This window comes from Neopsephotus bourkii, unplaced genomic scaffold (assembly GCF_033783945.1).
Source record: "Neopsephotus bourkii isolate Nb327-2 ecotype Australia unplaced genomic scaffold, CSIRO-AGI_Nbou_v1 NB_1634, whole genome shotgun sequence".
In the NCBI taxonomy this organism is placed as follows: domain Eukaryota; kingdom Metazoa; phylum Chordata; class Aves; order Psittaciformes; family Psittacidae; genus Neopsephotus; species Neopsephotus bourkii.
In genome coordinates, this window is record NW_026902109.1 from 6,677,145 (window position 1) to 6,702,379 (window position 25,235).

At 48.5% G+C, this 25,235-nt stretch overlaps 1 protein-coding gene across 6 annotated transcripts in view; it reads right to left on the bottom strand.

The window, feature by feature from the left end:
- Positions 1-15,066, bottom strand: part of ARID5B (AT-rich interaction domain 5B) — a 124,809-nt gene extending 109,743 nt beyond the window's left edge. For 3 of the 6 annotated variants that reach the window (XM_061374021.1, XM_061374020.1, XM_061374018.1), the window contains exons 1-2: positions 14,452-14,792; positions 967-1,192 (exon numbers count right to left, since the gene is read on the bottom strand). In XM_061374021.1, coding sequence (XP_061230005.1) covers positions 967-1,192; positions 14,452-14,742 — 517 coding nt within the window. In that variant the 5' untranslated portion in view covers positions 14,743-14,792. Of the gene's footprint in view, positions 1-966; positions 1,193-2,985; positions 3,010-14,451; positions 14,793-14,921 lie in introns of those variants that run through there. The other 3 variants (XM_061374019.1, XM_061374022.1, XM_061374024.1) reach the window with 3 other exon arrangements.
- Positions 15,067-25,235: the final 10,169 nt, after the last annotated feature.

The window sequence follows — 25,235 nt, forward strand, 5'->3', positions numbered from 1 at the left end:
CGTAGGTACAAAAGCATTTCCTCACATGCATCACCCTTAGCTTTTAATTTCTTACCTTTCCACTCATCAAGGCCTAAACTTGATGCTCTTCAAACTTGGAACATTTGTTAAAAGCTTGGTACAACAGAGAAACATCCCTGGGATGCACTTCAAAGTGCAATCTCTGACAGCTATTACACATCTAAGGTCCTAATATCGTGAACAGGCACATTTACCAACAGGAGACCCACCTCCCTCAGACCTTGGGCCCTGGATTTTAGAGATGTGAGTGTTTGCACACCAAAACAGCCCCCGAGCTGCAAGCCTGTCTGCAAACATCCAAAGTAGCAGTGCTACCATTTTCCTCCCTAAAAACGACAGGGACAGAAAGCACAGGTCTATCTGAAGAGAACAGTGAGGTGCTTGCAGAGGCCTATGCCATATATAGCAACATAAACCTCACACAGACATGCTATAGGAAGCTACGGAAGGGACATCTCCCTACTGAACGAGACACAAAACCAACCACATGGAGGCAGGAGAAGCACCAGAAGCAGTTTACAACTACTTTTCCAGAAGGAGGGACATGAGAAGTGAAAGGCCTGCCTGTCAGAGGAGGCCTCAGGCAGATGTCTCCAGGCTCCTCTCCCCACAGTATACAGCTCTGACCTGATCACTCCTCCTACAGAGCCTCAGGGAGAGCCCTTGACAATTATTTGCATGCTCATCTTCAGGGTTTGAGCCTTAGTGCTCAGGGACATGTCTACAGAGCAGACAGGTATCACAGATACCCCACGCTAATCTCAAAGGAGCCAGTGATGAGCTCACCACCACCCATACTGCTCGGGTACCTCACCACCACACCTCCACCCAGAGCACAGATATACCCTGGGAACTGGCAGCGGCTTGGCAGGATTGGGCTCATCTGTCTTCAAAAGATGTCCACCCACAGGCCCCTCCCAATGGGAGAAAGTATGGGATACTCACCAAGGTCAGCCTTTTCCTTCAGGATGTCTTTGAAGTTCAAGCCACTGTTGAGCGTGGATTGTCTGTATCTCATCAAAGCTTCCTTCTGCCCATTCTTCCCCACATCCATCAGCTTGACCGGCTCAGCCCGGAAACCACACTTCCACTTGGAGAAATCGGACTGTGCCCATTTTGCCAAGTCCTCAAGCTTTACAGTAACTTTCTCTGAAACAGCAATAACTTCATCCTGCAAGAAGTGGTCAAATGAAAATATAACATGTCATGCAAGGCTCCATGATGACTGATAAACCCGTAATACCACCCCGCCATAGGCTATTGGAAAAGCCTATCTTGCTATTGGCAGGTTAATTTTTCTGTAATACAGAATAGCTAGTACTTAATTTATTCCTCCTGCCACGTAAGTGGAAATATTAGTTGTTTACTTGTAGCAAATACACATGATCTAAAGACAATTTCTGGGACCAGTGCACTGATCCTAAAAGGCATTTGAAATGCCGGTTGCCAAATCACATTCTGTATAACGCAAGGCCTGGAGGGAAAGTTTGTTTTTTAGGTGCAATTAGCTGCAAATGTAAAAATTCATGGCTGGATGACTAATGGTTATAGCCAGTCCTGAAATAAATGGACTAAGTAAATCTCAGATTCTTGGAACTCTGACTCACCAGAAAATTCCTGTGTTTATGGTACATTTTCCCTTGGCTTATACACAAATATTGAATTTAACTTTTGTCCTAAAAATTAAATAAAACTGTGATGTAATCCCAAAAGAAATACTACATAAATGTTATGTGCTTCCCACCAAAAGAAACTTGCACATTCTCATGTTTCTTAAAACCTTTTTCAAGATCAGAACTGTATTTTTTTTTCCCTTCTTAAACATACATTCTAAGAAAAGCACTTAAACTTAGTTTAGCCTCCAGAACACATACTTGAATTAAACAGCTCTAATTGCTGGATTTTAACCTTCCAGGAAACAATCAACTCCTCTCAGTCATGATGAATAAGCACAATGTTTTATAGCTGACTCCAGTGAGCAAGAGCTCAAGAAAGCCTCAAAAATAAACAAACATACACACATATCCAGAAAGATATACTCCTGATTTTTTAGTTAAAACAGCAGAAATAATTTATGTTGTAATGAGAGCTCGGTGCAGACCACACCTTGCACACTGCACATTTCTAGCACTAAATAAGGTTACAGCTTCTTGAAATAAATAAACCAGAATCCAATTTTTCTCTCAAATAAACACAAGTATTTGCAAAGGGAGAGAAATTCTTTGAGTTATTAAACAAAGAGAAAAGCACGATTTATTCTCTCTGTGTGTTTTTTTTTTCCACTGAACACATTCCTCAGGAAATAAAATACTGCTCAATAGGAAAAAAAAAAAAAAAGCTTTATTGTGACAAGTTACACACAATACAAAACCTGAAGTACCTCCAGTAAAAAAAGCAGATCTGATATTGCATTCTCCCTTATATAACACAAAATCGTTTTATAAGCAGGCACCTTCATTATATTTAGTGCAATAACAAATATTTGGTCAGAAACGAATGGCATGCTTATATGCTAAGCAAGCTTGTAATAAAATCTTTTCCTTTATCACTGCACAGCATAAGAGCTTCCACAGAACAACAAACAATAACAGTCATGTTTTAAATCTCTGTTTATGACAAACGTCAATACTTTGTAAACAAGCATTGGGTACTACAATTTCAATGGATGGTTTCACCCAATTTCATTACAACATCCATTTGAAATAAAAAAGCTGTAGTTGCTATGCATTTTATAGCTATTACATGGTGATTATTAAATGTCAGAATGGAAAAAAAATAATACATATATATATAAATACCAGCCTGCCTGCAGACAGTCTCAGCAATTTCTGGATGAAATCCTCTGTTAGGATGTTGAATACAGTCACCAGCTACTACACAATTTCTAATATTCAACACTAGAGAAATCTGTTTAGCAGCGGTATAAAAAAAAAAACAACAAATCCAACCTAAACCCAAACCAACCTGACTTGGATATCAGATGTGGTTTTGGTTAAAATATTATTTTCCAAATAGCTTTCACGATCAAATGATTATGATTTCAATTACCAGTTTCTTCATATCCTTTCCAAGAACTGGTATGACTAATTTTGGCTGGCATACAAAGTAAGCTGAGCAGACAATTTATTAACCAAAAGAAAAGTACAATCACTATTACATCATCAATGAATAAACTTGTTTTCGAGAATACAACCTTCACACACACGCACACGATGTGTACACAGGGGGAAAAAGAAAGGAAGGGGCATAAAAAAGAAACCCTACTGCAACAGGAGCGAAGGGTAAAGTGGCGCTGGCTCACTTGCTGCCTCTGCCCAGGCTGCCATGGAGAGGAAATAGGAGGGGCAGGGGCATGGGAAGAAGCAGCTTTCAGAGGCAGGGGCAAACTTACTCCAGCCATGTGCTTTCTGTGGCAGTGGCATGGCCATGAAAACCTGTGGTGTGTAGCATCCCCACACTGACGTGAAGAGCTGGGAAAAGATGCTGAGAAAAGATCCTGAGACAAGACCATCACGCACTTGCCTCAGCCTTTCACAAAATGGCACTGGGACTCTTAAACACAGCCACCGTGGTGCAAAGGGGCACCAAGAACGGCACCACAGAGCAGCTAACCATACAAGCGGAGCGCATGAATATAAAATACAGAAGTTCGGGCTGTTACTGCACCATGACACAGGTTGTGGGTTGAACCCCATCGATGCAGGCTGTGCTAGGCAATGGCCCCTTGCTGGCACTGCCCCCACAGCAGCTGTGTCCCCAGGAGACCAATCCCCATCACTCCTGTGACAGTCATGTCCCTAGGGGCACCAGGCTGGGTCCCACATCATCTGGGATCAACTCAGGAGGACAGCTGACAACAAGCCTGGCACTCATGGCTGCTAGGCTGGGTCTCGTGCCACTACCAAGCAATGGCAGTGCCTGCTTTATGGCTTTTGGGACAAGAAAGCCCACCTTGCACCTGCTGTAACTGCAACTCCACTGCCATCAACTCCCCCAAAAGCAAGAGCTTGTCTCTGCTGTGGAATCTTGGGGTTCTATCCAAGGAAGTAGGGCCAAGGCCAGGCCTGGCGTGCAGAAAACATGGCTGCAGGATGAGCCCCTTGTGAGGAAGGCCAGGCGGCAGTAGCTCCCCAGAGCCTGGGAGTGCCCAGCCATCCTCCATACCAGCACCGGCCTTGTGTCCTCCCCTTGTACCGCTAGTGATCACCACAGCTGCACCAGGAAAATATGTACCAGCCCACTTTCAGCCACAAAAAAAAATCAAACAAAAATATACCCTATATATTTTGGGGCCTGCCTTAGGTTGCCTTACCCTGTACACAGTGGGACTGAGAAGACCTGCTCTCTCTTACCACTCATCATTTAAGCTCTTGCTCATTTTGTGCCCAATTCAGAGACAACCGTCCATGTTCTCCCCAACTGCTCACACACCACACCAGTCACAGGTCAGACCATGGTCCTCCTGAAAGCACCACTGCCAACTCTGATCTTGCTAGCGAACAGACCATATCTCCAGAGATGTTTTCACCCTGGCACTTCATCGTACAACCACTGTGACCCAGCAAAACACAGCGGGTAGCTTCAGCCCCTTCTTTCTGAGGACCCCAACCCCAGCCAGCTTCCAGAGAGGATTGTCTTCCCCACAACTTGGCTGTTTGCTAACACAAGAGGTCATCTGCCCCAGTGCCACCGAGAGGTCACCCAACAATTTCATCAGCTCTGGGATTTTAATGCACCTTGCCAAACTTTCACACACTCTTAAGCAAACTTGCCCAAAACTGTGAGTTGTGGGCAGTTCAGGGTTTGGGTTTTTTTTTGAAGCAGCAGGTGACAAAAGGGCCCCTCTCCTTTTTTGTTAACAAAAGCTCTGCCAGCTGAAGGAGCCTTTATAACCAGTTGGTATCAACTGCTGCAGTCCTTCTAGAGAAACACTATCAACAAGATGACAAAGGAATACAGATGTTGAATAAATAAAAACCAGGTATACACTGACACATGACTAAAAAACCTTTAGAAGATTAAAGAAATCCACTGTACAACCTTCACGTGATTCATAATTATAACTGTGTAAACATGGAAAACCACCCTCATCGCATACACTGCATATATATCTATATAAAAATCAGCTGATGGTGTATTAGCTATGCTCTGAAGTGATACGTTTATGAGGACTCCACTGCACAGTTTAGTCTTCAATTGAAGTTTTTTCCTGCTACAGTAAGATGAGGTTTGCAGGAGGAAACAGCCAGCACTGATTTCAGTTCTGCTCAGGAATGAGATTTATCTTGGATGGGCCTTTCTGGATGCTGATCGACCAATGGCAACACTTTTCCCAGCCACAAAGTTGTCTAAATCTTTAAATAAGCACTGACCATAAAAAGAGGCACTTTGTCTTCTGTTTCTATAAAGGCAGGTATCTAGCTAGCCTGCAGTTTTAGCACATCTTACAAGACTCCTGAGCAATGTATGATACTTTCACCTATCAAGTGGGAAACGGGGAGATGGTTAAGAAAGATGGTGATATAAACCCTTGTCATCCCTCTCTTGTTTTTCTAAGAGCATATTAGATTTGCATTTTCAGAGAAGTCATCCAGGGAGAAGGGGACAGCATCTTCTTGAGAGCCGTTATGCTTAAATATTATGTCACTGTTGTCTAAGCAACCATCACAGCCTCCCGAAAGCACAGAATGCTATATTGTCTGACTCAGCAGATGGCTGAAATACTTACATTCAGGGAAAGGGGTCAGGTAGTTATAATAGTTTAAAGCAGATAATTATTTTTTAGAAGAAATATTAACTCTTACAAGGCAGGGAGTCACAGGGCAGCACAGGGAGGTCGTACATCTTGATTGCACACCCGCATATGGTACGTCACATTGCCAATAACTAGGAAAGATTTATGTTTTAGAGACGCCGAGGCAGCCTTTAAAAGAATTACGGCAACTGAGATATCTCAAAATTTTGACGTGCTGAGGCTGTTTTCACTCCAGTGCTTCCAGAGGTCATTTAAGGAATTCTGGAGGGCACGAGTGAGTTGAACACCTGCTTGGCTGTCTCCTAACATCAAATACGTGGCCTAGAGAGAAACAGGAGATATACTGTGAAAACTCTTGCTGATAATTACAGGAGACACTGTGTGTCATTTAACTGATCAGTACAATTTGCACTAGAAAACATCTTCAAGCCTTTTTACTGAAACCTTTAGCACACTAGATAGCTGGGGATGCATATTTTACAACCCAGTACACTGCCGCTGAAAATACATCCATCCACGGAAGCAAAAAATATAGCGCGACTTTTTACGGACTGCATTCACTAAGGACAATAGAACTGCATATTTCATATGGGCATAAAGGCCTCTATTATTATGGACTTTTTTTACATTCCATGTATTTTTTAGGGTTTGGGGATTTAGGTGAAAAGGACTTTCCCACACCTTGCGCAACAACGCAGTTCTTGCCCTGAGAATCCAGTTCCCGGCTCTAGATCCCTCTGAGGAGTGGAAAGTCATGTTGTGGAGGTGGAGAAAGGAAAGAGGGGGCTTACTTCCAATACGTACCTCTCCTGTAGCAGTGTATTTACTTGGGTGTTCGAGGAAAGCACCATTGCCCTTACTTGACAGCATAATCAGCCAAAAGGCTCTGTTAGCAGAGTCTGTAGTCCTGAACTCTTCTCTGCCATACAGATGCTACCAGGGCTTTGGAACACTGGTGCAAACCAGGTCATCTCAATTCAGCCATAACCCACTTGTCAAAAGTCATTCAGGAACCTGAACCCAGGTCTCCAGAGTCACCTCCTACATGCAGCACTTCTCCCAAGCTTTCCTCCAGCAACCATATTCAGCCCAAAAGGGGCAGAATATGTTTGTACAGGACTGCTTTGCTCTCAGAGCCTTTCTCCAGAATAAGAGGGCCCCGTTACCCTGCTGCCTGCTGTGGACTTGGTGTACACATGCGCTCTCTGAAGACTGCAGGATCACAGACTAGCTGAAAAACTGTGGCTGATTCATATAAAAGGTCTGGCTCTGCGAAGTGCCCCATTCAGCCACCCTACAAGGAAAACTAACACTGTTATATACTCCCCTTATTACATGCTGCTCCTCCAGCACACCTTTCTAAGCAGGCTGGGGCACAGCTCTGCCAGGTGGGAACCACTGCTCTCATTCTGCAGGTGGAATCACCAAGTGACAGGGAAGCCTCACAAGAGGCTCCAGCAGTTGGCATGGGCAGCTTTCTTTGCCCCTTTATCTGTGCTGCACGCCTCATTTGGTGTCGTCTCCTCATGCATCTCCTAGCCCAGGGCGAACAGAGATGTCCCAAAGGATATGTGAAGCAGAGCTGACCAGTGGGGTCTGAGCCTGCAATGCCCCCCAGAGCCACCAGCATGCAGGAACCTACAGAGACCACCACTCCCTACCCATCAACCTAGAGGAGAACCTTGAGAATGGAAACACAGACAGCCCAGGAATTTACCTGGCACATGGGAAAATTTTAAAGAGGCCGAGGCAAAACCTTTCATCTGTTAATCCTTCACTAATTACTTTAAAGGGCTATAATGATCTTATTAAACTCAGGTGACAGGTATTTCCCCAGCCTACTGCACTGCTTCCCTAGCCTAAGCTCAGCTGCACATAGCTGTCTGAAACTCATGCTGACAGAGAATCTTACATCCTGACATGTTCAACCCTTCTGCTGGGGTCCAAAACCCCAAAGAAGAGACCAACACAAAGGATGCAGGTAAAGCACATTAAGTCCTATGGTATTCACTTTCCCTTGTAATCAGCAACCAGATTTTTGTATTTTTTGCTCGGTATTTCCAGAGCAAAGCACACAAAATGTCCTGGGGCAGGGCAGCACCGTGTTCTTGCAGGATGCTTTGTGGGATAGTGGTACATTTGGGCCAGAAGTAACGTGGAGGTAGAGCGCACGGGGATGGCCAGCTGTGAGCAGTTGGACTTGACATCTCCACTGTAAGCTTCCTCCCTCATTTCTGGGGTGTTTTTATTCCCTCCTCCCACTCCTGAGGAGAGATTCAAATTGAATGTGTATCTGTCATTGCAGATAGAAGTTCTGACCACTGAGAAAATAGGCTTCAGTCAAAATGTTTTCCCGTCAGATAGTTCACAGATCTCGAAGAGCTGTTTTAGTTTAGGCAAGTTGACAAGCAATTCACTCCTAATTTTGCCTACTACAGTTACAGTATGAAAAGCTTTCCTCATAGATTACATAATTATATTTTTCTTAACAAGGAGTACACTGCATTAGCAAGTTTAAATTATGCAAGCTTATTCTTTTGTCTTTTGTTATATTGTGTTCTATTGTGCTGGTAAAACAATATGTGCTTTAATTAGCAAATATCTGTAAATAATTTACTTGCTTTTCATACAGCAGAACAATGGAGCCAATTTTCACATACATCCACTGAGCATGTCTAGGGTTTTTTTTGCCAGAACCTTCCATTGTTCAGTATCTGTATCAACCTGCCCATCATTAGCAGCTAGCGTTCAACAATCCAGCAAGACATTAAAGTTGTGGACCCCAGGAGCAGCCCCAAGCCCTGCAAACCTGAGACGATGCTTTGCAAAGGAAGATTAAAATGTCCAGAAAATGAAAACAAACTCTTTTATTATCTATAACCCTGGCACCTTCGCATAGAAACATGGACGCCTGCCAAGCATTAAGGTCATTGGATTGATGCCATAAAATGCCGATGTTCATCTGACCTTCTGACTGCGTTTTAGCTACAAAATAAAAAGCTCAACTTGATACGACACTATGAATCACGCGAGCGTCTAGGTTCTGCAGGGTTAACACTGGGTGTGAACCCACACTGCACACGCACAAACACACAAAGAAAAAAGCTCTTAAATCAAGAGCGGATGACTGTTCAGAGACTTAAGGCATTGTTATTTTGAATGCGAATGAAAGGGCCAGAACAAGCATTGCAAGAATATTTCAATTATGTATTTCCCAGAACTACATCTCTGTGCAACTAATGCAAATATTGCTCCCATAGCAGTAGAACTTCTTCCCGAATAAAAGCATACAAGAGCTTGAATCAGAACATACTTTCTATATCATTCGCATATTGTTTGAATATTATTAAAAATGCAAAATCTATGTATGCGTTACTCTCCTGAGCAATACAGTAATTATGATTAAGGGACAAGGAGCACAAAAAGAGCCAATTTATCTTACTTGTGCTTAGGAATACTATTGTGTAACTAAGCAACTAAAGACAAAATATAGTCTAATTAATTCACTCCTATGCTTATTTAAAAGACACAATTAGAACATTTTTATTTTCCAGCCTGCACAGTATCTCAACATGCTTGAGGGTGTACCATGTGAGGCCTATTATTCTCCAAAGACAAGAGTTTAATGTTTAGTGCCACTGATCAGACTGGGAACAGCAACTCTGGAGAGCAGTGGGTGTATTTTACAGTCTGAATGCACAGGGAAGGGGAGGGATAAGGGAAAAAAAAAAACCCAACAAAAAGAGAGAATCTGCCTTACGTGACCAGATATGCCAGATTGCTGGCTAATGGCTAGCAACATGTGGCTTCTCTGAGTAATATCATTGCCCTCTTCATGCTTTGCCAGCATATGCTACTGGTTGCAAAGAGAGATAAAAATACACAGAGTGAATATGCAATTACCAAAACCATGATATTTTATGACAAATGCCATTTCTCTAACACTGCTATTACAGTGCGCCTGATTTCCAAAGCTGAATTAATTTGAGCAAGTGTACATTGGAGATTGATGCTATTAGCATGATTTTTAAAGCACCCTTTAATAATCATAATCTGCATGTTTGAAACATGTTGTCATTACCAGTGTTGACAGATACGAGCATAAGGCACACACCGTGGAGACTAAAACGGGGCCATTCTCATTTCAAATAAGAGCACACATATTCCTACGTCTCTCAAAAAAATCTATTACTGTGCAAAGGGAGTAGCACATTTTTCAATGGGGGTGGCAATAAGCTCTAGTAGCGAAAGACACCACACTTGGGCCAGCCTGTGCTACCTTTATGCACTGGGGTAGGACCTCCCACACATGGAGAGCGCATGCGAAATAAATCGGGCTTTCAAGGGATGCTGTTGAGCAGCTGTCCCGAAACGAAGAGAGATCAAACCTGCTGCCTCCCGTAACTTTCTGGAAGAATGTTTTCAACAATTATAAATGACATACATTTATGGAGTGACTTTGTGTTTTTTTTTCTTCTCCCCCAATTAGTCTGAAAATGCAAAACACTGCTAGGGAAATAATTACAGGAAACTATCTCTCTCCTCTCCCCTGTATGAGCCATGCTTACTCATGTAAATTACTTGCATGAGTAAGGATTATTTGCAAGGCGAAAAGCATTGCATCAGATACCCAATTTGGGAGAAGAGATGAAATCAACATGAGTTCGTAGTAAACTTAGCTGCTGATGAATGAACCAAAGGCAGATCCCTACTGACAGTCCAGCCTCAGCGGAAGCAGCATTCACAACTGGGAGCAATGCAGGGAACGTCATACCATCCTAAATGAATTAGTTGCTTGTTTGGGGGGTTTTAGAAATTGTACACATCACATCAAATACCATCCCTAGATTTAACGAGCATGAGCTCTGATATATATGTTTAAGCGCAGTCTAATTAATGCCAACACCTTTAAAAACATGATAATACAAGGCACTAACAAGCATTTTGCTCTAGAATTGCTTCTACAAAGGTCAGTCATTCCATAGCCTCATGCTACCCCTCGGAGCAGAGAGGAATAAATGAGCTGGAGGAGGGTTCGGCTAGGACCCCATGGGCTGCAGGGCCTGGGGCTGAGCCCACCTCATGACTCTCAAGTGCCACAAGTCCAGGGATGCTGTGTGAGGGCACCTGGCAAGGGCTTTCTGCCAGCGGACAGGCAGCATCTGCTTCTCACAGGTGGGCACTAGAAAAGCTGGGGGTCTGCTTTCCCCACAAACCCTGTGAAACTGTTTCAGGAGCGACAGTATGTTCTTATAGCTGCTCCCTCCCAACCTTCATAGCAATCCCAGCATACTCCTCCAAGCCCTGCACCAGGCGCCTGCTGTCACAGAGGTCTTCCCATCCCATGAGAGAGGGGACATGGAGGACCACGCTGGGCCAGGAGAGGAGGAGAATACCAGGGCAAGGTAGCATCTTCCTCCAGCAAAACAGACACTTTCTCCATTTCAGCGGTGGCCCTCCCAGGAAGCGAGGACAGCCCCTTCTTCCCTGCTGGAGGGAAGAGGGAGAGGGCTGCTCCTGCCCTCAGACCAGTGCTGCACCTGCTGCAGTGTTGGGGCTTGACAGCCAGGTCAGAAGCAGCACACCCAGGCCCCTGTGTTACAAAAGCAGCAACAAAGTTTTCACTGAAGAAGAGCAAAAAGCTCTTCCACCTCATCTAACAGTGTCCCCTACTGCACCACTGCTCTCACAAAAATGTCTCCACTGCTCCTGTGCAGCAAGACCCCTGGTCTCATCATGATGCCAGAGCTGGTCCCAGCCTGTTGCTCTGGAATGCGATGAGCATCAACTGGGGCCAGGAACACCTGTACCAACAATTTACGACCAGCCCCATCCCAAGTTTGCCATCCACTGAGACGCCCCAGGAAGCAATCTCCTGGGGCCAAAGGAGAGCTTCTTTGCCATGTTTACTGGGATGCTGAGGCGCAAGGAGGAGTGCCTTGGCAGAAGCACCCCTGGGCTTAAACCCTTCGCAGGGTCTGAGCCACAGCATATGAAAACATCTGGTTTTAGCAGCAGTTGGGGTTATATTTAAATCTGGGTGATGAATTCAGGTAGCTATAAAAAGACTTATATTTACACTCACCACTGATTAGCTCAAACATTTGGCAATCAGATAAAATACGCCATCAGAAATTTCTGAGTAACAGAAGCATTACGTATCTCATCGCTTCTCCCTGCTCCTCACAGCCACTAGCTGAATATTGTCATAGTGTCAATGCTGCTATTACAGAAAACAGGCAGCGGGCTGCTTCTATTAATCATGCTGCTAGTGCAGGTAGCTGCTAGCTAGCGACTATGCTTAAATCTCCAGTGGGCTCGATCACAAGCCTGTGATTCAACAACTCGCTCCCCTCACTAATAATTTTATTGACACTGAGCACCTCTGTCACCCTTTGCCTTGGACACCACATATCTGAAATACATGTTTAAGCACTGGCTCACTCCATCCCCACTCCCTGAATGCAAGACAAGGGGTTCTACCCTCTCAGCAGTCCCACACCACAAATAGGGTCTACGTCTACCCTGATGGCTATAAGCTGCCTCTCACTCAAGAGCTACATCTCCTCCCACAGGAGCCCTTGTGACCCCAGAGGCAACCCTGCCGCTGCTTTGGGGACAGAAATGGATGCCATTTACGTAAGGAACCGTGCCCATGGTGTGGTGAGCTGAACTGGGTGCCCTGTGCACTGATGAAGCCAGTTACCCCCACCCAGACAGCACTTTGCAAAGCGCCAGACAGCACCCAGCCTTTTGTCTCTCGGCTGCCTCCCTGCAAGTCCCTGAGTACAACTCAGATCGTTCCAAACTATTAAAAATCAATAATAAAAAAATCATTCCGATGTCTATAAACAAGTTAATGGAGTAAGTGAAAACAAAATACATTTCTTAATGGGAGTGTTATGTTGCCCTCTCTAGGCCCTGGCTCTCAGTGCTGGTTTCTGTAGGCTCCCTGCCAGAGAAGTATCACTCAGAGCTGTTGCTGTTGCTGCTGCTGCTGCTGCTACTCTGCTAATGAATGACTAACTTAGGCCAGAGGGGAAATGACATCACCGGGGTGTAAAACACAACTGCATTAGGAAACTTTTTACCTGCTTTACATTTGTCATAATTATTCTGCACAATACGAGCGCATTTGCATAATTTCAAGGCGTGCCATTATCTTAATTGAAAATTGTTTTCATATGGTTGAATAATGCAGAATGACATCAGTTAAAGCCCCAATGAAATGCACAAGTATAATCACACGGCTAATTACTAGCGGTGTTTGCATGTAAAAATAAATAAAATTGTGCACATTATTAGGAAGGTACATGCAGCTGAGAACTCTCGTACCGGAGCAGCGTTTTACTCGTAATGGTAGGATTAATTTTCTCTGATGTTCCTACCACAGTAACATGAGCTGATCATTAAGGCGTATTAAAATGATTTGTGTCCCTTTCCCCACCCCCCTCCCTTCCAAATATCTTTCATTTTACACACACACACACACACACACACACATACGACACACAGAGGCACAGTTTTAAATAGTCACCACGGGCAATTTCAGAGCATCCATTGCTCACTGTCATCTCCCTGATTCTTAGAAAAGGGTGCCTTATCTCAGTGGCACGCACGGAAAATTAAAGAGGTGGCAGCGAGCGAAGGTGGCTCTGAAACGCTTTTCGACTGCGTATGCATGTGTACGGGTACACGGCTACGTCGGCACCTAGAGCCACGCGTGACTCCAAAACAGCCCTTGTGGACAACAGCCCCTCGTTGGACCTACACCCCACCCCCCCCACATCTCCAACATAAGTTCCTCCAAAACATCTCGTGTTCCCCCCCGTCTGGTTTCCAGCCCCTCCCGAAGACCCTCTCCCTCCATCCCCGCAGCACTTTCAGGGTACGCCAGTCTCCCCCCTCCCCTGACCACGGCCCGTGCTGGAGCAATAAATCTGAAAAGCAAATAACGGGAGGGAGCGGGAACGGGGCGGGGGGAGCGGCCCGGGGCGGGGACGGGAGGCGCAACCTGCGCCGCTCCGCGGCCCCATCCCGGGTGGCGCGGGGCGGCCGCGGGGCTGCGCGGGCGCCGGCGGTGGGTGCCGGCGCGCAGCGTGTTTGCGCCGGCCGCACGGCGGCTCCGAAATACGCCCAGACATATCTGCAAGTTATTTGAATGTATTATTCCCGTACCTGTCATTTATCACTTTATTCAACACGTCCCTGCCAGCTCAATAGCTTTTGATCTCCCTCAGCCTCCATTTCGTAATTTCCGCCCTCTTAAACATATCTAATACTAAAAAAAAAGCCCCGAACAATATCGAAATCCCCCCAACCATTTCGGTTTGGGTTTTTTTTTTTTTTTGTTTTTTTTTTTTTTTTCTTTCCTGTGTGTTCTAGGGGTTTTTTGTTAACGAAGCCGGACACGGTCAGGGCGAGCTCCGTTCGCACTCCGCTGTCCTCCGGGCCGGGGGCGCCCCAGACCCGGTCTCACTCCCGCCCCCCCCCCCCCCCCCCCCGCCCGTACAAGTTCCCGGTGCGCCCCGACGGCGCGGTCCCTCCGCGCTGCCCCGCCACGCACAGCGGGTGAGGGGACGCGGGTGGGAGCAGCGGAGGGTACCCGAGTCTGGGCATGCAGGTGGGGACGGGCACGGGAGAGGGAGGGGGGAAGCCGGCGCTGCGTTTACCACCTCGCCATGGTCACTGGTCCTGCCCTGGGGGGTGTCCTCGGGGAGAAAATAAAGTTTGGCGCTGGAGAGAAGTTGCCGGCTGGTGCGCTCCTCCCAGAGCAGCTGCAGCTCCGCGATGCAGGCGGGCTCCTCCGCGCGGCACCGCACGAAGAAGAAGTCACCGAGGGAGAGGACCCGCGCCCGGCCGCCGCCGCGCCGCTGGAAGCGGAACGCCCTGTAGAAGACGTAGGGGCCGTGCGAGCCGCACGGGGCGCCGACCCACTGCGGGGAACAACAACACGGCAGCGGCATCAGCGCCGGCTCCGCGCCGCGCCGCTCAGCGCCGCGCAGGAGGAGGGAGGGCGGGCGGGCGGGCGGGAGGAGGGAGGGAGGCGGGCGCGCGGGAGGGCGGTGGGGAAGGGGAGGGGGCGCGCAGCGGCGCGGAGGCTCCGCGCGGCAGGCGCGGGGCGGGGCGCGGGGCGGCGCGGTACCTGCAGTGCGCTGCGCTCCATCGCGGCTCCGGCGTGATTGAACTCAACATTCTCCCAAACTTGTTGGCGTGAATGGAGCCCGGCAGGTCCTGGCAGGGCAAAGCCGGCCCCGCCGCCTGCCGCCCCCCGCCGCCGCCGCCACCGCGCCGCCCCGCCGCCACCGCCGCCCCACGCCCCGCGGCGCACGGCGACGCCCCCCCCCGCCGCCCGCCCCTCGCCCCGCCGCCCCGCCGCCGCCCCGCCGCGCCCCGCCGCCGCCGCCTCCCGACGCCGGTTGCATCCCGGGCGCCCGCCAGGGCCCGGCAAAAATGCCACGGGGCGGCGGCGGGCCCCGGGGGGGCGGCGCGGGGTCCGCGGGGCGGCGGCGAGGGTCCTAGCGGCACCCGGCGATTTTTGGGGTCCCGAAAGGGCGGGCGGGCGCGCTGCGGATCTGACAGGACCTGCCAGTATATGTCTAATATAAAGACCATTTCCTGCGGCGCGAGGGGCGCTGCTCGTCCCCGCGCGCGCCCGGCGGGGCTGCCGCGCTCCCAGCGCCGGGGTCTGCGGAGCTGCGCGGAGCAGCGCGGGGAGCGGGGGCTGCCCGGCCGCCAGGTCCCTACGGCCGTCCCTCACAGCGGGCCAGCCCGGCGGCCCTGGGAGAGCGGGCGGCTTGTCAGTAATTTATTTATCGTTTTTCCCCGGGAAAGGAGAAAAGTGGGTTATCGATTATATAAACACATCAATATTCATGCGCCGCCGCGCCGCGCCGCGGGACGCGGCTCGGCCAGAAAAAGCAACGGAACCGGGGGAGGGGGGCGCGGGGAGGCGCGTCCCGCCGCGGCGGGGATGGGCGCGCTCCCTCCGCACCCGCGAAGCGCGCAGCGGGACGTGCCGGCACTGCTGATCCGCCGGGTGCTGACGGCGCCGCCAGCGCGGGGACGAGAAGGGTCCCCGGAGTGGCGGGTTGGGCGGCTACGCTCCCCGCGGAGGGGCCACGGCCTCGCACCTGAGCCCCGCCCGACCCCCCGTGCAGCGCCGCACGTCGGGGAGAGCCGCAGGCTCTGCGCATCCTGCGGAGACTCCGCAGCCCCGAGCTAACTTGGGGCCCCGCCGCGGAGCCGCAGCCTCATACGGCCCTGGCGAGCTGGGGAGATGGGCTCCTCCTGCTCCACTGTGGGCGAGCATCCGCGCCGGCGGATCCCGGCACCGCACCTGCGCAAGGCCCTCCCGCAGCACAGGGCACGGAAAGTTTCCATAGGGGCCCCATGAGCCGCCGCCCCGCAGGTAGACGGCGGTGCGTCCGGCGGCGATGCGCGGACCTCCGCGCCCGCGGAGCCCCCACCCACCCCTGGGCACTGACGGCAGGGTCACTTTGGGGGATTCAGTCCTTTTCCTCGGGTGTTGCCTCGCTCCGCGCCAGCGCAGCCAACCGCGGCTCCGCGGGGAGGGAGGGTGCGGGGGGAAGGCGGTACGAAGCGGCTACTTGGGGACCTGCCCTCCCCCGTTCCCCAATACTGGCATTTTCTCCCCCTTTTTTGGCTCATTCTCCCCAAGCCCCCCCTCGTGGACGCTGCCCCAGGGAGGGGGAGCGAGGACGACGACAGGCACCCTCTAGTAGCTGCCGCAGCGGGCCGGGTCCGGCCCTGCCGCCGCGAAACAGCGGGAACGGGAATAAATAAACACAGACGCAAATAAATAAATAAATACAAATCCTTAATAATGACGACAGCGGTGACGTCAGCGCTGCGTGCATCACGACACAGCGCGGCGCGGGGGGCAGCAACAAGTGCGGGCGGCGCCGCTGCCGGGGCGACCCCTGGCGCCCGCCCGCCGTACCTCTGGGCCGCCGCCGCCCCGGCTATAGCGCGGATAGCGCAGCTGCGTGTGCCCCCCCTTTGAGCCCCGTTGCGCGGCAGTTTTGGTTACATGTAGCAAAGAAACGCGCTTTCCGTGTCACAAAAATGGATACATGTGTTGCGTATATGGGAAAATGGCTTTGATGAAGCGGAGCATAAAGTTCCATCAGACGGGGCTGCCTTGTCGCTCTGGACATCTCGCTGGGCATGTGGGGCCACCCCACTGTGAGCCGCGGGGGGTGGTTTTTGGTGAGGGGAAATAAGGAGCAACCCTTGTGCGAGGTGTGGGTGAAGTTTCTGTTGGCCCCGGGGCAGACAGCACGGTGAAGGCATGGGAATTTGGGCAGCACTTGCCATGGCACCATGAGTGGAAGGGACTTCACTCCAACGTCTTTGGTGCTTTTGTCTGGTTGGGCACCTGCTCTGGGCTCCCATCGGATGCTGAGTGCTTCTTCAGGGGGAGTCGGCTTTTCTCATAGTTCCTCTGGAGGAAATGCCAAATTCTTCCTTCTGGTTTGTAGGAAGTGTCATGTTTCCTGCCCTACGGCCTTCTAAGATGCCCTGGCCATCTGTCCAGTCTGTGGCCCCACAGCCTTTGAGCTCATACTATGTCGAGGTGGAAGATTGGCACCTTCAGTGCCGGGGAAGGGGAATTTGCCTCCAGTGTCTGGCAAGCCAGAGATCACGAGGCTGGAGTTCAGGCTGTGGGAAAGCTGATGTGCTGTCCCAGGGCTTCAGAAACCAGGAGAAGGCAGGACAAGCACTAGAGCAGGTGAGTGTGAGCACTGGGGGTATGCTGGGATGCTGGATGGAGCAGATTGGAAGCCAGCAGAAGTGCTTGGGCTTTGACCTGCCACCGGCAGCTTGTGTGTGTCCTGGATGGGCAAAGCCAGCAGAACAGCTCAGGAGAGTTGTGCGTAGCCAGCTCTTTGGACCACTAAAGTCTGACACTGTGCTTGGGAGCTCAGTCTCCCCAGGGGAGGATGCTTTGCAGAGGCTGGGTAGGTATGGGAGGTGATGCAAATGAGACCCACACCTCAACACATCCCTGCAGAATGGGGGGCGCTGCTCCATTTCACCCCCAGTGAACTCCTGGCACAAAGAACTTGCATTTCTTCAGAAATTCACCTTTGTTTTCACTGGCCTTGGCATGTTTAATCAGGGCTATATTCTCACACAGATAAAACCATCCTCAAAGGATTGTTGCAATATATTGGGCACAAACAGGTTTTTATTTGTTTATTCATTTTTTTTTTATCTCAGGCAGGTAGGGCTGCTCCTTTCCCACAATATATAACCAAGTAGCAAAGAGAACTTCTCGTCTCCATTTGTGCCTAAATCCCTCTGCTTCTGCCCCAGCATCTGGGGCTTAGGCGTCACTGGCAGCTTCAGTGGTGGCTCTGAGCTCCTGTCCACTGCACAGAGCATCACTTGTGGCTCTAAGGGTCACAGAGCCCCATCCTTCCCTCCAACCACAATCTCACTCCACAGGAGGCGAGCATCCCTCTAAGCCATGGCCTTGTAACTGTTATCAAGAAGGTGGTGAGGCTGGATAACCATGCAGCGGCACATTTTGGTCCTCTGAACAGGGATTGCTTATCTATGCAACATGCTGGGAAGCAGGGCTTATGCATGATGACCCAAGCTACCACCCCATGAACTGAGCTTCTGCAGGGCTCCATCTCACCTCCAGATTCCAGGGAGCTCAACTCCAAAGTTGAGCTTACGTCTGTAAAGTTTACATCTAAAGCCAGAAATCAGACGGTGGGACAATCTGATGCTCACTTGAAGACCCAGATATAAAAAGTCCCCTGAGTAGGTAGATTTATTCTCACTGAACTTCAATTATCTGAAGGTTTGGTGTCCACAGTGAGCTAGTGGCCCAATTTCATGCTTTAGACAGCAGCAAAAGGCAATTCCTGAGGGCCAGTCACCACTCACAGAGGACATGTAGTCTCCTGCTGGTATAGATCTGCTTCACTCAAAGAGGATGAGTTGTGCATGTCCATCTATCCATCATCCTGCAGGTCCCTCCCCTGCCGCACCAACTCAGTTTCTGTAGGGCAGGGGAAGGGGCCCAGTGTGGGCAAAAGAAGGGGCTCACCCTCCATCCCCACAGCTCCAGCCCCCTGCCCATGGTGCCTCTTTGGCCAGTGCTGCCAGCTGGTAGAACTTCCAGCATCCTGTTTGAGTTTCTAACGTTGGTAGCATTTTGAATGGGATAGCAGCAGAATCTGGAGCAGTGCTGAGGAGTATGTAATCCTGGCAGCAAGGGTACGTGTATTCATTATTGCTCTTACATCAATTGTATAGGGGCCTTCTCCTCCCCACAACCTCTTTATATTTCAAAATGATAAATAAAAAAATACCCAGCCTGTTTATAGCAGAAATTGAAATTCCACATATAATCAAATGCTGGATTTTGTCCTGCAGGCACTGGATAAGTTTCTTCATATGAATATTTTGTAACTTTCTCTGGCCGAAAGAAATGTTCAAAATGTTGTAGTTTCTGTGCTTTCCTTTGGACATTCCAGGCTTTTGCTTAAGCTTCTCATAAAAGGCTATTTTCAGTGGAGGGAGAAAAAAAAAAGCAGCCTACAGTATGCCGAGTCAATAAAGTGATGCAAAACCATAAAGCACAGCAATGATAACAACAGAAGATCAGTAGATTACGAAGGGAATAAGATAGAGATCAGACTGAGCAGTAGCTGGAATTGAGCACATAGAAGCCAAATAAGGCTGGTCCTAATAAACAGCCAGACTAAAACACATTCAAAGCGTTAATTTATTAAGTAACTTTATTTTCATGCCTTACAATTAAAAATAGTTGTGGTCAGGCATGTTGGGAGGCAGGAAGCAATTGGAGTCTTCGAGCCTGGTGTTATGCTCAGGAGGAAATCCAGCCTGACCCACTCTGCAAGGAGGGCTGTGCTGGCTGGCATAGGGCTGGCAAGCCAGCATTGCTGTGGGGTGCTTTAGGTCGCTTGGAGATTTTCTATTTGAAGCTTTTCCAGGCCTTTAAGACATGGAGGAGTTCTGTGGTGAGTGCTGAGGGTGGGAGCTGGAGCCATGGTGCAGCTGTGAGGACGATGCCAGCCTCTGCTCCTGCTCCTGCTCCCGCATGGGGTGGGAAGCAAAGCCTTTTGATGGTGCGGGAGGCTCAGTGTTCATTCAGCAGGTTTTAGGATTGGTCTCTCACTTTGGGAGCCCTTCAGCTCAGCCATTAGAATCACCAGCTTGAAGCATTAAAAATACCAGGAAAATACCAGAGCATTTATCTTCCCTCCAAGAAGTCCACCAGCCCCAATGAGTGACCTAACTGAGCATAGAACCCAATGTGAGATCAGCTTTCAAATCCCAGCCTTTAATTCGCATGTGCGTTTGGAGTTGTTTTTATTTACCTGGCATTTATTTTTGTTGTTCTGGCACCATATTTTTAAGCTCCCCTGTGTAGGACTGTTAGCAGCACCCCACTGCCCCAGGGCTCCCAGAACAGGCTGGTTAAGAAAAATCATCATTGCTGCATATCAAGAGCTTCAATGGTAGAAAAGTGACTGTGGGAGCATGAATCACCTACAAATGCAGAAACTAGGAGAGTGCCCAGATGGTCGCAGAGCATTAGGAGCCCCATAAGAAGAGGTGCAGCCATGGGATGGGAAGAGCGGTTCAGCAGCCCCCAAAATATTTGCTTAAGTCTCCTGGTAACAGTGAGCTGAGGTGGCTGCTACCTGCTGCCTGGAAAGCTGGTTTCATGTAGTGGCAGAGGGTGATGGGTCAGCTAAAACAGAGCCCACGCAGTTTCTGCCTGATCGGTTGCTAACCAAGATACACTTTTCAGATGCTGTTAATTGAGTCTGATGAATTTTGCTCCAGTGGGACCTATTACGGGCAAAAATTCAAGTGACATCAGAGCCATAACTCATAAAAATCAAGTCCCTGAATTACATCTGAGAGCAATATGAAAATGCAAGTGGGATTTCAAATGGTATCAAATAACTTTCTGTCATACCTTATTAATACCACAGAGCTAATAGAAACAGCTATATTATCATCCTAATGTCATTATACGTATATAACACACACGCGCGCATACACACAAACAGTGTGCGTAATTATAACAACATTATTTTGTTCACACAACCCGAAAAATGTGATTAGATGGCGTCTCTGAAATGGCAATATTCAATCAGGTATGACTTGTATATTGGCTTAGAGCACAGTCTTCTGCTTATGTAAAATTATGTCTTGTTACGTGCTGTGGCAGCGTGGATGGCTGTGAAAGAAAGAGGGGAGCTGAGGCCACAGAGATCATTTAATCTTGAGTCGGAAGGGCTGAATTGTCATTTCAAAGCTGGAACACTGTCACTGTCCAGCCAGCTCTCCCTGGCTATCCTTCCCTGCCTGTATCACTTCAGAAAACACACTAATTTATCTGCTAAAAATAGCTGCCTTCTCACAAAATCCCAAATAAAATCTCTCCACTGGACCAAAACTATTTCTATCTTAATCATAAAGCTCAGAAGGCAATGTCACCTGGTAAGGCTTTAGATGGGCTTCAGTTTCCAAACGACATGCAGGAAATGCACGCCAGCCATTTCACATCCAGCTCCTGTCAAATAATTTACCTTAACTGTTTTTACTGAAAACACATATATGTGTATATATCCCTGCGCGATGCGGATAGCTGGAGCTGGAAATACCGCCCTAAGAATGCCAGGCCGTATTTACCCAAGTCAGTGGTCAAAGCAAGTTGCTATTCTCGGTGTGCCAGATTTAAACCGGTTTAAGTAAACAAGCTGACCTCTTTCCCTTTAGCAGGTCTCAGCCGTCATGGCCTTTTTGTTTCATACATTTGGCGGGCTCCAGAAGGGATAAGCAGCTATCCCAGAGGGAGCAGCCACTGCTACCAGAGAGCAAGCCAGGGAGGGCAAAGCAGGTTTCTCAGGCAGGGGATGCATCAGCCAAACTCAAAACTGGTCTTTTTTCAGCACTGCTGTCATTCGAAAGCAGAGGACTTTACATCTTCATTGACTTTGAATGCCTTGCCCCTGTCTAGCTGCTTCTGGCAACTCTTGCTTTCCTGTTTAGGGATTGAGTTTTTCTGGTTTTAACTGGTTAGGTTTGTACAAGAACATTTGATCTCTCAGTTATCGAGATCTTTTTTAACATAACTAGGATGAGATACAGTGACACAGAAGGGCTCCTGACACCCCCAAGTACCTGCAGGGCACCTGGCCAGTCCTGTGCTCACAGCTGGAGGATAGGGCTAGTGTGTCTGTGTGTCCCCCACCACAACCTTGGGGATTTTTTCCGCTGCAAACTGTAGCAGTCACTTCTACGCATTTATTCCCATGTCTTCATCCTTTATCTGAGTTACAAATGCAACAAAACTGGCGAGTCAATCATCCAGCACAGTTTAGCAATATTTAACCTTTGGCTAAGCTGTCTTCAAGCCATTCCCACCTAAGTACATACTTGGGGCAGCCCAGCAAAGAATCTGCTGGGGACTGCTCAGCAGCTCCCCTCCTCCCGCATTTTGCCTGGAAAAGGCTATTGGCATCTGGTACCAAGTGGCAGCAGGAGAGAAACAAAGCAAAATAGCTCCTGGGACCACAGCTCTGTGTCTTGAAGGCTGCTTCTTGCCCTGCAGGACAACTGGCCCCATTAGAGAGTGCTCCTCTGTCCCGGGTTGCTGTGGTCCCTGGTGCTGGCGTCAGGGGGGGACAGTGGTTTCTGTGGCCCTGAACCAGCCCTGCAGTCAGGCTGAAATAACTACTGATTATAAACACAGGACTTGTTTGGTAAACACTGGAGAGGATGCGGAAATCATTCCTCCTCCCCCCAATTCAGGTACACAAGTCGAACTAAAATACCAGAAGGGAAAAGGAATTGATCTGCAAGTCCAGCTGTGCCAAACACACGGGGATATCCAGATGCTGTTTCCAGGGAGCACAGATATCTGCCATACCAGAAAGTCTTTCTTCTCCTTTCCAGGAGAACTTTTCTTACCCGAGTGCTGGACACGTTTCCGAAGTACAAGACTCTCTAAGGTCTAATCGCCATGGATCCAAGCCTCTGGGGATGATAGAGTTGGTAAGAGTTAAAAAATCCTCTTGAGAAACAGATGCTTTGGCTCATCCTCATTATACCTAGCCTGATTTATTTTAATTGCTTTGGGTATCCGGAATACTACGATTGCATAATCTCATGCACACGCCTTTAAAAGGAAGCCTTGGCTGCCACGCTGGGAAGGCAGTGTTAAATACGGAAAAAGTACTATGCAAAGTCTCATTTATTTTGGAAATCACTGGCGACAGTTCTACCGAAAATTCACAGCAAAACATATGCCACATTTGAGTAATGATCCCGAGAGGTGCTTTACCTAGCTTTGCAATGAAAAGGGTTCTGGAAATTGCAGTTCTTCAAAAAGATCTTATTCCCAAGCCGGATTTTCGGTGAAATCAGAGGGCAGTTAGGTCCACGGTGGCAGCCCCAGGGTCATCTGCTGAAGGCAAGGTGAGACCTGGCTGCCTGACGCTGCGCACCTGAGGGGATCACTTCCACCCTGTACAAAAACCAGAAAACACTAGCTTAAGTGAAAACCTGTTTTGAGCAGAGTCAATGGGAGCCACAGGCTCAGGACAACAAGAAAGGAGGCGACCTGCTGAGGTCTGCCCTTCCTGGGTTTAGAAATACAGGGCTTCATCTCCATAAAACAAAGCAGGAATAACAGGATTGCAGAGAAATACCTGAATATCATCCACTTGTCTTATCTGATGCAGTGCACAAGATGCCAAATACTGTCTGCTTGGGAAAAAAGGGTTGCACAAACCTCATTCCAGTCAAGAAAAAATATCATTTAAGGTACTTAAATAATATGGTATGTATTAAAATACTTATTCTGGACCTAGAATAAGGATTTATTTTGAAGTCATGCCAATATTATCTGTTATTATTATCTGTTATTACAATGATTTCTGGAGAGAGATCTGTATCTTACCAAAATCTTTTCTTTGCCTGTACTTATTTTTAATTTATCTCACTGAACAAACCAATACCTTCCATAAACACTGCTCCTGCAGCCAGTGGGGTACTCTGTGAAAGAAGTTGACAAAGAACTCAAAACAGCCCCAAACCTTGCCCTTACCTTTGGCTTATTGATATGCTTTCCTGTCTTCTAAAGGAAAGAAAAGCCATGAAATTTTATACATTACTTACACTGTATTAATTATTTTAAAACATGCAACTCTTTTAAACATGCTTCAAACATGCAGATTTGTTTTGCAGGAAACAAATTTGATTTATCCTCATCAGCCTTAGTGCTCACACAGAGAAATGTGTGTATACCCTGTGCCCCGGATGCACAACAGGTATCGTGGGGGATGACTGACCAAACACGGGCTTTGCACAGTGCTGGGGTAAGGAAGCCCAGTAAACTTTACAGGTGAAGGAGGAGACCCATAATCATATCTTCTGATCTTGAAGAGGAACTGTGAGCACTATTCACTTGATTTCACATGATATTGTTTACCAGCACGGGACGGGATTTGCATAGATTTGGTGATACCTATTTGCTGTGCCAGACAAGGGAGTGCAGTTAGTTCTACCATACCCAGCTGGCAGGTGCTTTGAAAATGGGATATATGATGGGATGTGAACAGGCAGCAATGCCACAATTTACAGGCTACACCTTTAAACACCCACAATGTACTTTGCTTTTGCAGATGATAATGAAATTCACGTTTGGTAGAAGTCCGCAGAGACTATCAGGAGTATTAATGTTATCACAGCAGTTTATTAGTGCCTGCACATTGAGAAGTGGGTAAGGAAACCCTCTGGGTTTTGTTGAGCTATCAGCAATTATCACGCAAGATTTCTGTTCCTGGTCCTCCCTCTGATAGGGTTTGGAAAAAAACGACTTCAAGGTTGATCTTTGGGAAGTGCTTGGGCTTTTAAGCAGTGTGACGTTTCCTCCACTGCCGTCTGCAAACCTCCATTTCTCAAACAAGAGCTGAGAGCTTTCCCTGTCCATACCTCTGGGAAGCATCGCCATTTCTAGCTCAACAAACCTGTGTGCCTCAGGCTTGTAACATTCACACACCCACCCGCCATCGTGCAGAATTAAAATAACCTTCAGATGTGGGTCTGCACGTCAGTTTTGTTTCCGTCTTTCAAGCCAAGCAACAGCCCTTTGCCTTGCTCCCCTCTTTCTCCTTGAGCTCCCATCTCTGCTGGTAGACAGGTATCACCAGTACTGGATTTACGGTGGAAGCGATGTGGTGCTGTTGTGTATTCAGACACCAGGAAGCCATCAGTGGTTGGCTTCACGAGGAACAAGCCCTCATGGGTTCTGGAAGCCTGTCCCTGACACACCAGAAACCCCTCCTGTCCCTTCTCTTTCTCTTTTAATGGGGTAAGGGCTACAAAACCTTGTGCCTGTTATCTAGGCTGGGATCTAGTGCTGTGATCAGTCTTT